This window comes from Ischnura elegans, chromosome 1 (assembly GCF_921293095.1).
Source record: "Ischnura elegans chromosome 1, ioIscEleg1.1, whole genome shotgun sequence".
Classification (NCBI taxonomy): domain Eukaryota; kingdom Metazoa; phylum Arthropoda; class Insecta; order Odonata; family Coenagrionidae; genus Ischnura; species Ischnura elegans.
This window is the reverse complement of record NC_060246.1, coordinates 79065257-79077464: the sequence shown is the minus strand read 5'-3', so window position 1 is coordinate 79077464 and position 12208 is coordinate 79065257. Positions and strand designations below refer to the sequence as shown.

General features: G+C 37.7%; 1 protein-coding gene across 4 annotated transcripts in view; it reads right to left on the bottom strand.

The window, feature by feature from the left end:
• Positions 1-1658: 1658 nt before the first annotated feature.
• The window catches only part of LOC124163974, a 98362-nt gene continuing 87812 nt past the window's right edge, over positions 1659-12208 (bottom strand). For all 4 annotated transcript variants that reach the window (XM_046541120.1, XM_046541124.1, XM_046541136.1 and 1 more), the window contains 7 exons: positions 10962-11083; positions 9440-9648; positions 9028-9215; positions 6488-6751; positions 5951-6258; positions 4762-5144; positions 1659-4328 (listed from right to left, as the gene is read on the bottom strand). In XM_046541120.1, coding sequence (XP_046397076.1) covers positions 2549-4328; positions 4762-5144; positions 5951-6258; positions 6488-6751; positions 9028-9215; positions 9440-9648; positions 10962-11057 — 3228 coding nt within the window. In that variant the 5' untranslated portion in view covers positions 11058-11083 and the 3' untranslated portion in view covers positions 1659-2548. The remainder of the gene's footprint in view (positions 4329-4761; positions 5145-5950; positions 6259-6487; positions 6752-9027; positions 9216-9439; positions 9649-10961; positions 11084-12208) is intronic.

Sequence of the window (12208 nt, the reverse complement as noted above, 5' to 3'; positions counted from 1 at the left end):
TATTCATGTAAATCAAATGTCTTAATATGCCAGTGTCCTGAGGAAGGTTCATGGGACATTGTGCACCATCACAATTTTTGGGAGCCTCGAATGGTATTTTGTGGGTACGCAAAATTAAAGTAGTTATGTTTATTGATGAGAATATGTAATGAAGATGATATGGGGCCCTCCAAAAATAGGAGCCATAGAAATATGATGAAAGAGTGATGAATTAATTGGCAAGCATTGACAGGCATTTATCTATACGTATATATAAAAAAGAGGATGTATGTGCTTTTCTGTCGGCTATGCATTTCCATAAGGCTGCACAGATGGCCACCAGAGCCAATACATTGGTGCATATCACACTCCCAAAGCCTGTAGTGATACTTCTGGTTGTCCCTGATGCATCATTTACTTATAACTGTTTATTATATCATATCATACAACTTCTGTGGCTGGAAATCCTGCGGGGTAGGAACACCTTTTGGCATGCTCGAAGGGAAAACATAACTCAAAGGATTCTACACTTAACTATTAATCCTCTTGATGCAAACCTTTTCGCTAAGATGCATTCTTGCATACATTCATTTATGCATTCACACAACAAAGTCTATGCATGCCGGACACACAACGATCAATGTTGTGCAGCGGGCTACAAACTCATATGTACGGAAATCATTTTTTCCATTGTTTGCTGTTACATTGTATACCATCATCACACCTGCTTTTTTTCCTTTTCTAAAAATCCTGCCATGTGAACTTGAATTCCAAGTTCAAAGTTTCCCACTTTTCTGGATACTATCCTTCCCGAGCAATGCTGGGTGGCCTTCTATCAAACAATATATGGTGATTCATTAGCAGCCATCATCTCTCTTCTATGGTATATCCAGTGGTCAAATCAGCATGTGAAAGTTCAAAGCAGGGGTGTATTACCGTATTTCTCCGAATATAGTCCCCCTCCCCTAATTTTGAGGCTTCAGATTCGGGAAAATTAAAAAAAATGCATTTCAATATAGTCCTCCCCTTAACTTTTACCACAGCTATTTTTGGAAAAAAAGGGGGGACTATATTCAGACATATACGGTATGTTCTGTCTTATTGAGGGAGGGGGTCCAACATTTTCCTTGGTGCCTTGATGGTGTGCATCACCCTTCAGTGATAATGTGTTTGAGATCTGATGCCATATTTTCAATTTTTCCAGAAATTACAGGCCATCACACCCCAGGTAGGTCAGTATTGAGAAAATTATGTTTCTCATTAAGACTTACCTCCCCCACACAATAGGCCAATTTATGAGTTCTCAGTGTCTCGGCAGGAATCGCCCATGGCTGAAGAATATTACAGTTTTTTCTCACTAATTAATATCATTTAAGAGTGACTCATAGGAACAAATGTGTTCACCTTTTTACCCAACAGTACATGTATGTATATTAAAAGTCTAATCCATTTTGTTATTTTCACTTCTCTAAAAGACTTACTGACAGCTCCACCCATGGAAAGGAGAACGTTGAATATGTACCTGGTTCACTGTGAATATATCCATCATTGAATTAATGTTCTGTACACTATTCAATGTTCAATAATCCAGAATGACTTCAGATCATTATGACAATACATTGTGATTTCATAGACATCCTTTCTTATTATGAATCTGAAAATTGACTCAGAGCTAGAGGTTCATATTGTAACTAATGTATTTATTTTCTATTTTAGTATTGAAGCTTTTACAGAACCTTAGTTGGAATCAGTACTCAAAACAGTTATACAAATTGCATATCTTGGTAACCACCAATAAATTTTGAAGAATGCTTTACACTTTGAATTCAATCACCTGTATAAAAATATGAAAATGGATAAACAGACACAACTTTCAGCTCATCAAAAATGAATTAAGAGCATTTGCCATTTAGAGAATGAAATATTTTGTCTCTTTGGCACTCTTGATTTTCCTTCAAATATTAAATAGACATCAGTATTTAAATGGCTGTAACACTTGGATTGATTTTATTCTCATTATTTCATTAGTCTATTGCTTTAAAGCTATTTAAATTTCCACTCCAGGGCAAAAATGACTGGAAATCTCCTCAGAGCATTAATTGACCATCAAAAATGCTCATTGACAAGAGCGTACTCATTAAAAATATTTTAAATAACTCTAAGTTTGTATACAGATATACATATAACTTTCTTTAAACTGTTGAACAATTTGATCATTTCAAAATTGGAAGGCTTGATTCCTTTTTTGTTTGAATTAAAATGAACAATTAAATAGAGAAGAACCACTCATTCACTCACAGAATTCCATGCTGTCAGGAATAGAAATGCAACATCATACAAATGTGATGGAGATTTGTAGATAAATGTCACACTTGTCAAACTGTCAATACCATATTCTTACACATTTTATAACAGTACTTCTCTTTTCACTGCCCAATATGTATTACTTTGTGCTGATGCAGCATAATAATTTGGTTGCTCCAGATGGGAATAACAGCGTCATCCTAACAATTGAGGACAAGGAAAAGCGCCTAATACTTTGGTAATGTATTTCATCATCAAACAAAATTCACCTTTGAGCTAATTCTTCCAGGGTGGACTTTCTTCCTTCCATTGACACGTAAATATCTCCATCACCTGGGAGCATCAGATGATTGGAGGAGTTCTCTCTTTTGATTGAAGAGTCATTTTCTTCAAAACTTTCCCGTGCCTCTCCTTGCTTTGGAAAGCTAGCCTTATCCATGGACATGTATAAATCTTCTTCAGGTACTACACTCACTCTCTTATAAATTCTCCCGGCATACTCCACCTGTTCGGATGGAAGCACTGACGAATCTAACTCGTTATCATTGTTCTTCTTATTTAAAGGTCGCATAGGAATGTAATCAGGTTCATCAGAGTCTTTAGCCATGCAAAACCTTTCACAGATCATTTCTTGCTTTGCTAGTCGCTCTATGTCCTCCAAAGTGTGACCACTAATCTCACCAGATTTCTGCAAGCAATTTTTGTGGTAATCACAGACAGCACTGTCCCTTAACAATCTAGTACTCATCATGAAGTCTTCAAAGTTCTCACCACATTTTTCATCAGTTTCTCTTACCCAAATATCATCACTAACTGAGTTAGGAGGTATTTTCTTCCTCACCTTCCTCCTCCCCAAGGTCGTGGTTTCATAACTTCTTGAGCACCGATCACTGTCAACAAGCCTACTCAGAGATGGACTTTCATAACTTCTACAGCACCTGTCACCATCAATACTTATTGCCCCAGACATTTGCCTGAGAGCTTTCTTTCTATCCACTTGCATGTCTACTCCTGTGCATGTGGCACTACGATAAAAACTACTAGCACCAACCGTTAAATTTTCTTCATCACTCATGCTATCTGGCTGTGTAGGAGAGAAGCTCAAACGACTCAAGGTTTCAAGAGACCTATTGATTGCTTGCCTAGTTCTGTCCCTCAAACTTGGAGAGTCTTGCTTGTTTGGTTCTTTTGAGAGCAATCTCATCAATGCACTCCCAGGTTTCATCCATGGAAGCCGTTTGGATATTGAGGCAGGATTCTTAGGCAATTGCATATTATTCTCCGGAGATTCACTCTTGTCTGAGAGGAAAGATTTATCACTCCCACTTGATAAAGAATTACATCTTTCAGTGCAAGCAGCTGTATTAGGGGTTTCATTCAGGCTCAAACATTCAGTCATCTGAGGGGGAGATGAAAGGGAAGCATCAGCTTTGAAAGAGTTCTGCCTTTCAATACTAACTTCTGGAGATTCTAAAGTGACAACGTTACTTTGGGAAACTATGTCTTTGCTAAGTGATGTGGTATCATTATTAATAATTACTGCTGGCACATCATGATTTTTCCACGATGGAGAAGGTAAGCTTGTTAATAGGTTACTGTTGTTATGAAACATTGAATCAGAACTACTACATCTTTTGGCTTCTTTGAACATAAAAAAATTACTTCTCGTTCCGGCAGAGTCTGTGTAAGTTCTTCCTCTCATCTGACTGTTTTGTGAACTTTCTAAGGCATCCTTTTCTCCCTTTATTTTGCCATTCACATCAAGAGCTCCGGTAGATTTGTTTAATATGCTTGCTCCCGATTTAGATGCTTCCTTGGGTCGTGAGCCAAATTCCAGAACTCCGAGAAATGATTCTAAATTTTTCCTCTTTGTATGCCCTCCAGATAATAGTGGAGTATCCTCAGTGTTCATTTTCATTCCAGATGGTTCAGAAATCTTTCTCTGCAATTTTCTAGATATGGTCATGCTTTGGAATCCTGACGGACTACTCTCTCTGCTGCCATCATCGTCTTCATCGTCAGAAGCAGGACAACTGTTGCTGCTCCTTTAAGCAACAATAATTTAAAATTAATGCCCTAAGTGATTTCTAATGGCATAGAAGAACCAAAATATCTCATGAAAATGTCAGTCATTACCCAGCCAAGAGAAACTAGGTACATACTATGTAATTGATTTGTCACAAGTGTAAAAATCACTTTTTATCGAATGGTAAACTTAATGTCAATAAGAATTAAAATTCTAGACTAAAAGAGAACTCCTTTTTTCAAGACATTTTAAAAACTTTTACTATTCTAAAATATTATCTGTATGAAACAACATGAATGTGAGACATCTTTCATTTCATAATCATTGAAATTACAAATTATTATTATTATTAAGTTTTAAATATTTTTATGTCATTAATTTAATGGCATTTCCATTTCCACCACCTTCCACTATCATATTTCAACTTAACTGTAAATACTGAGAGTGCATACCTATGGACTCCTAACAGCCTGGCCAAATTCCTTTGTCTTCCATGGTACAAAGGGATGAACTGAGAAGGACTTCGAGGGGGTAGAGGTGGTGGCAATTGCTCCGTTTCATTTCCTCCGTCATTCCCCTGTGAGGCATCCTCTGGATTGGAACTATTCAGTGGAATGTGGTCATCTTGAATTTCCTCATAAATTCCAGATGCAATGGATTCACGTCTGTCCGTATCCATTGCCACTCCGTGATGGAATGGCTCATTTTCTTTCCATCCGCAACCATCTCCTTCCCGCCCATTTGATGGCAGGCTTGATAAGTCTGGAACTCCATCCAAGGAGACTGGAGTGGACAGCATCAATCCAATTCCAGCCGTTATGAGACTGCTGGCAACCTGCATGCATAGTTGCTAGGATTAGCTTTGAATAATTTTCTACAAACAACATAAATTAAGGGAATGCGAAAGAACTCCATGCTTAGTTGCTAGGATTAGCTTTATACATATGTGCCTTGTTGCAGGGGTGGATTCAGGATTTCTTTCTGCAGGGGCACAAAGCAAGGCCTTACCCAGGATTTTGTTCTGGGAGGGCACAAGGATACCCCGTAAAACAAAATGAATACAATTATAATGGGACCATATTAAAATCTTGCATATTTTTTAAGGGTCTGGGGGGGCACGTTCCCCCGTACACCACCCCTTCCCCTAGATCTGCCTTTGCTTTGTTGCATCAGATATTCTCAATTTTGCTCAAACTAAAAGTAATGATTCAGCAATGTAACTAATAGTATAACAGGGAAGTCAATGAGCAATAATCTTCATTTTTACTTTCTTGTAAAACCTTTCAAAGAATTTAAAGATCCTTTTCCAAGGTTGCCCTCTTTTGTCAGTTGGATTCCCGTTCACTTCCTGGCATCAGTTCTTGGTTCTGATTTGCTTTCAATTGTTTAATTTTTTTTCAAATAATATTAATTTTTTAGGGCTCACTGAAAACCACAAAAAATAGCATGGTCTCCAAGCATAATTACACCCCAAAAAAGTTTTCAATTTTGTTTTTGAGCCTATTATTTTGGTACCAACTATTTTTGGCATGGGCAACTCCAATTCTAAGCTCAAGAACCAGTAGAACCGAGAACTTCAAAGAGTGGAACCAACCCATTCCCACCATTTTAGTATAATAATTATTAGCACAGTGGTCTTACTTTTCCTGCAAGAGGAGAAGATTCTTCCTCTTTGCTTTCAGATGGTCCATTCCCAGTTGAACCATTAGCAGGACAGTCGCTATTGCTTAGTCTAAAAAAAGTCTTGAAGCCTCTCTCTGACCCAGTGGCATAAGCGTACATGCCCGATGATGAAGAGCAGGAAGATGAAGAGGATGACGACAAGTAACTCCTTGAATCATTGGACATAGATGAGCAAACCCCAGAATCTGGGATTCCGGCATATATGTGTTGTGAATCGTAGTCGTCCGATAGCAATGACTCTCTTCTGGATAAATCTGGATCCAGAGCTTTGGAGAGAAAGAAATTAACCATAAGCTTCAAGAAATTGATTCAAGCCTTTTATCACATTCATTTCAAAGGATGGAAACCATACCACTATCATGAATTATTTTGTAAACAAAGGTTAAACATAAACTGGCCATTTATTTTGGTGCATAGCCAAATATATAGCTAGTGCTGAATTGTGCATGGAGCAAAGTGATGGTTTTGGAATGGATATAAATAAAGTAAACCAACCAATAATGCTTTGTCGACATTTTCGACGTCTATGATGGATCTCCATACCAGATGCAGTTATTTCACTGTCACTCAAACTACGTCTTCTGTCCATCAATGTAGAGGGTACATTTAATGACTCAACAGATGAACGCCTGCGAAAGCGGCAGCGTGATGGTAATGGAGGCAAAGGAGGAAAACAGATATGTGGATACTTGGATGTTAAGCAGCTGTTCTTGCAAAACTCAGGTGATGATGATGAAGGTGAACCTTGTTGATGTGCCACTGAAGAAACAAAAAATTAACATGTTTTGTAAGTAAAGACCATAGTCTAGAGAACATGACCATTTCATGAAGTGTGCATGACTATAACTTTCTAACAAATACAGTAAGTTTAAATCAAATCTTTCCATGTACCTCAGCCAATTGTTCCCTCCAACCATTTTCAGTGAATAGCCTAACATTGTAATCTAAATTTCCGTTAATAAATTAGTTGAGCTTGAATCAACTTCAGACAAAATGTAGCATTTTTGCTTATACGAATTGCTCCTAAATAATTCTTGCAAGGATAAGATTACTTTTACAGGAAAAGCAAAATAAAAAATATAATTTTTTTAATAGATCCCCAGCAACAAAAATAGCATCTGCTACTTTAATACTGTGTATCCCCATGCATATTTTTACTGATCTTGTTTTTTCCATCATTTTCTCTTTAATTCCTTCAGCCAACATCTTGGATAAAAGCAATAAAAGAATTCAACCTAATCACACTCCTTTCCTATTTTTACATTTTCCATCACTCTATATGCATTGATGGTAATTTCTTGGTTTTCATGCAGTTTCAATATTTATCCTTTCCCACCAGTATCTAATCCTAGTTTTTGCAAGAATTTTAACAGTAATTTCCGATAAACTGAATCAAAAGCCTCTCATAATTCTAAAGACTCTAATTATTTTGGCCACTGAATAATTGGGGCAGCAACTTATGTTGCCACTCACCATTAGTACAGAACCAAATTCAGGAATTACCTTTAGTTTTCTCTAGCTTATTCGTACATAAAACCAGTTCAAGAAGTTGCACATTGCTGGTAATTGAATTGTCCAGTATTTAAGCATAGATATTCAGTTTGTACATGGTATGCAATGCTAGAAAACAATTTTGTAAATTATCCTGATGTGGCATTTTTTAGTGTGTACCCCACCCCCAAATTTCTGGTACCCCCCCCCAGAAATTCCTCCGAACTTATCCGCAGAACTTCTCCGGCTAAGGACTTTTCGCGCTAAGGTTTTTCGCGCAAAGGCCCTTTGACTCAAAGGCTCGGAGACTCTTGTCTCCAGAAAATCCTGCATCCAGAAACCTTGCATCCGGAAACCCAGCACCCGGAACCCAGCCCCCGAACCCAGCCATACCTGGAGAGCAAGACTTATATAGGACTACTGCGGAGGATTACCTACTCCTTGGCAATCAAGGGGAAATGGGTGCTGAGGCCCTAGTGTGCAGTTTGGAGTGAGAAGTATTACTATAGTCCTATCATAACTCTCTCTCCCTCCAACACCTCACCCCACTATGTCTCTCCCCTCCATGTTTTCCAATGAATTTCCCTCTGATTCGACTGATGTCTCCAACCCAGAAGTTTGAGGGGAAAATTCCGGCCCTGCATGCTGTTCCCTCCTACCCCAGGATGATGCTTGGCAGAGCTGAGAGTCAACAGGGGCGATTTTTTGGGGCAGATTTGCAGCTGATTGAACATCACCCTTTCTACCCCTCCCCTCCACCCTGTCTCGTCGTGGAATACCCAAGCTCTCTTTTGCTCAGGCGCCGGTGGTGGACGGATGGCTTGACTGACATGGGTGATTTTAGAAAAATTATACAGCTTGTACTTAGTTTGGTAATGTTTCCTATGGGATCTTTAATTTTCATCGTTGTTTTCTGTAATAATTCTGATTTTGAATACTTCTACTTCAAATAGATATTGATTGAAAATAGCTTGTAATTTTTGACATAATTTTGTTTCTTGTGCGTTGATTTTCTTGTTTGTGGAGTTTCCCTGAACCAGCTTGTGATCGACGATTGGAGTTCCCTATGTCTGGGCCTTACGTGCACAATCTCCAAGATTTTACTATGTAACGCCATACTCCATTGAACTAATCCAACCTTATTTCATCTTCCCTAGCGCTACTTCTTTATATTAACCAGTTCCCAAACAATAAGGCTGAGAGATATACATATAATTTTAAACATACTTACAGAATTTTTTTAAATCCAAATTTTAGTAATTTTTCTAAATTATAGTTTTACTTATGGACAACAGAACAGCAATCGATGGAGTGCTCTGTGAAATGGATTTTTTTGTGTGCCTAGAGATGGTGACTGTCATTACTTTTGAAAAAGCTGCCTTTGTGCTCTAATGAAAAGGTGATAAGCACTTCAATGAATTATGTGGGCTAAAAGATTTTGACTGATGATACATCAGGGTTTTTTCATGTTATATTCTGGCTTACTTCGAAGCAAATAAGCTGCATATTGTGCATATCAATATTATAATGTAGTATATACTTACTCTCAGCATCATCACAGCTGTTATTTGAATGTGATGATATTCTGTACAAAGTTGGCCTGAAAGGTGGCAAGAGGAGTGAGCGAATACTGGCAAGCCATCTTCGAGACTCTTCAGCAGATCGCCCCGATAAGAAAATTATGGGGTCACAACCAGGCTGTGGGAATAGTCCAAATGCGTACGGATGAGACCTGGAAAAATATGTGATAAGCAAAAATTAGATACATTATATGAAAAAAAAATTGGTATCACATTAACTGATTTATTTAGTTATTAGAATGACTGATGAAAAATTACACATTATGAGTTAAAACACTTGCTAGTATAAAACAAGCCTTTGTTATCTTTCATGAGTCTTTCTAAAACATGGCAATATTTAATAGCATGGCAGCCCAAGAGAACTTTAATGATTCACCTAGACTGAGTGGGGCAGACCAATGCATCTTCTTGCCATTCTTCTACGACAACCACTGGGCATGGGGCTGAGAAATTACTTGGGCTGCTATCCCCTGTGAGTCTCACTTCTAGTCTTCGACCCAGAATTGTTGTTCCTTCACCATTTACCAAGTTCGGGTCAGATGAAACTAAAAATCTTCGTACAACCAGCCATTGCCTCCGCCATGCCTATAAATATTGTAGATTCTGCATTAGAACTTAAATGGGATTATGCAACATTCATCTGCACAGCAGCCCAACAGCTTTACCATCAACCTACACTATGAGAAGTATAAGAGTAGGCATCAATTTAGATTGATGAGTAGGTAACTCAAAAAATGCCCACAAATTAACTTGAAAGATTAATGCTTAAAATTAGTGATGTAACAATTAATATATATTTAGATTGAAATTGCTGGAGCATAAATGGACATCTCTCATGAATAATGAATTGAATTACATTGCTATAAAATAATTGAATCACACTCATTGAGCTTAAGTATTTATGGTAATGGTATAGATAAAAATACAGAAAAAGCTTTCATAAAATATTTAAAAAATGTGGTTATATGAAAAACTAGTGTTAAAGTATTATGTCATTCCCCATATAAGAAAAATACATAGAAACTATGGGAGTTGCCATGGTGAAAATTCTGTTGAAACAATGTTTCCTTCTCACCCTCGATCCCTAAGGTTTCAAATTCAAACCCTAGCAGCACCCCAGTTGGGGATCCCATACCATCCTCAATGCTACAGTAAATAGTAAACAAGCAAACTTGAATGCCTCAGGCCTTGGTTAAAGTGACAAGAGATGTGACTACCAGCTGCCAGAAATAATAATGACTCCCTAGAATATTCTACTTGCATCTATTTCCTTCCACAACCCTCTTGACAAGACAAATGCATAAGGTTCAAAATTATGGAGAATTCAGAGTGTTTGGCATAGGAGTAGAACTATTGTCATTTTTAGTATCTAGTTGAAGTGGGAAATTCCAAAAGATCACATTGTTTTCACAAATATGAGCCATGACGTAATAATTAAAATGGCTGTGGATCTATTTATATCTGCACGCAAGTACACCCAAATGAAGCCACACCAATTATGACACTTTCACTGCTAAGAAAATAATACTTTAATTTTCATTCCGGTCCTGTTGAAGTTCACTTATTAGGTTCCAGTGACAGTGTGTCGACCCTTTCCATCCAAAAGCTCATGTGCAACTCACGTCAATAGCATCATGCTTGGCATTGAATACATTAATGAAAGGAGGAGGGGAGCAATTGCCTCCCCTCCTTCATGTAAAAAATAATATATGGTAAGTATCCCTAAATCCTGACAATCCACAGCCTATTAGTGGTAATTTCCCTGACTACCCATTATCCACTGAGATTTGATTGTAGATTCAACACTAGCTAGATCTATTTATTACTGGCACACACCAAGGTCAAACCTAATTAAGGATCAAGATGAGGTTTGGATGCCGACTACTTCATATGCTCACCTTCCATTGTATGAGTAAGCCTCTTTTTCGAGCAGATGATGGCACCTTAACATCCAAGTATCCTCTGAGTTCGTCGCATGAACGGACTCCAAACATGATAGGAGGCCAATGACTAGTTCACTCTGAAAGATAATTTTCAAAAAATAACATCACATATCCTCAAATACTATAGCATATATTTACGTGCATGCTTAATTATTGTATTTACTATGGCTTTATTCCATTGCAACACAATAGCTTTTCGAAATTATTTTGATATTCCACCACTAGTAATGCTTTTAGGATTAAAACGGCAGAACAATTTGGAAACTTCGTTCTGGTACGTAACTAATTTTAAGGGCAACATTTCCCCAGACCCAAAAATGCGTCTCGGTGGTGTAAATGCATTCAAAAGGTCTTGGTAGGAAGATGGTAAATACATTAATCTTTATGGTTGCCACTAATTCTGTTCACAAAGAGTGGAACAAAAGAAACACATTAATATACACTGTGTGCATGTTTTTTGGTCCACATCAGATCAGGGCCAGAACTAGGAGTTTAGTTAGGGGAGACAAAGATAAGTTTGCTGCCCCCCATTCCCCATTGCTCCCTCCCTCATCCTCCCCTCCCCACAACTAAAATATAATACATGCATAGGCTATTTTTTGAGTTGCGGTAGTTGAAATTATACACCGTATGTCTGCTATTAAGAAGCTTTATTATTATTATTGTTTAATAAGAGAATTAGAAAAAATAAATAACTTTTTCAGTAAACTTATAACTGATAAAACACGGGTTAAAATCGATGTTATACAATAACAAATGTACACATAACTGCTGTGAAATGAAAATGCTTCACAATGGAGACTCAAAATTTCTTCCCCTAAAGATTAACTCCATCTGTATCCTGTGGAGATAGGTGAACCAAAACGCGTAATGCCTATTTACGCAGAATCTTGGGGATATCTACCATGCATGTAATGTAGCTCTCACAATCACAAAGGAAGGCCAAAATGGATGAAAGGCGCCATTCAAAACACTATAGTCTACGCTTAAGTTCACTCGGCTTCAACCCTCCCAATTCAAGGACATCAATGACCTTCGAGGATACCCAAGAAAAGAATTACTCTCCCACACACCGGTGTTCGTTCCTTGAACACCTCTGAATCAAATTTCACGGCTAATTACGAGGAAAACAGCCACTTTGAATTAGCTTAAAATGTACATCCCTCCCTGGAATATCATTATTTCAAATAGCTCAGCATAAT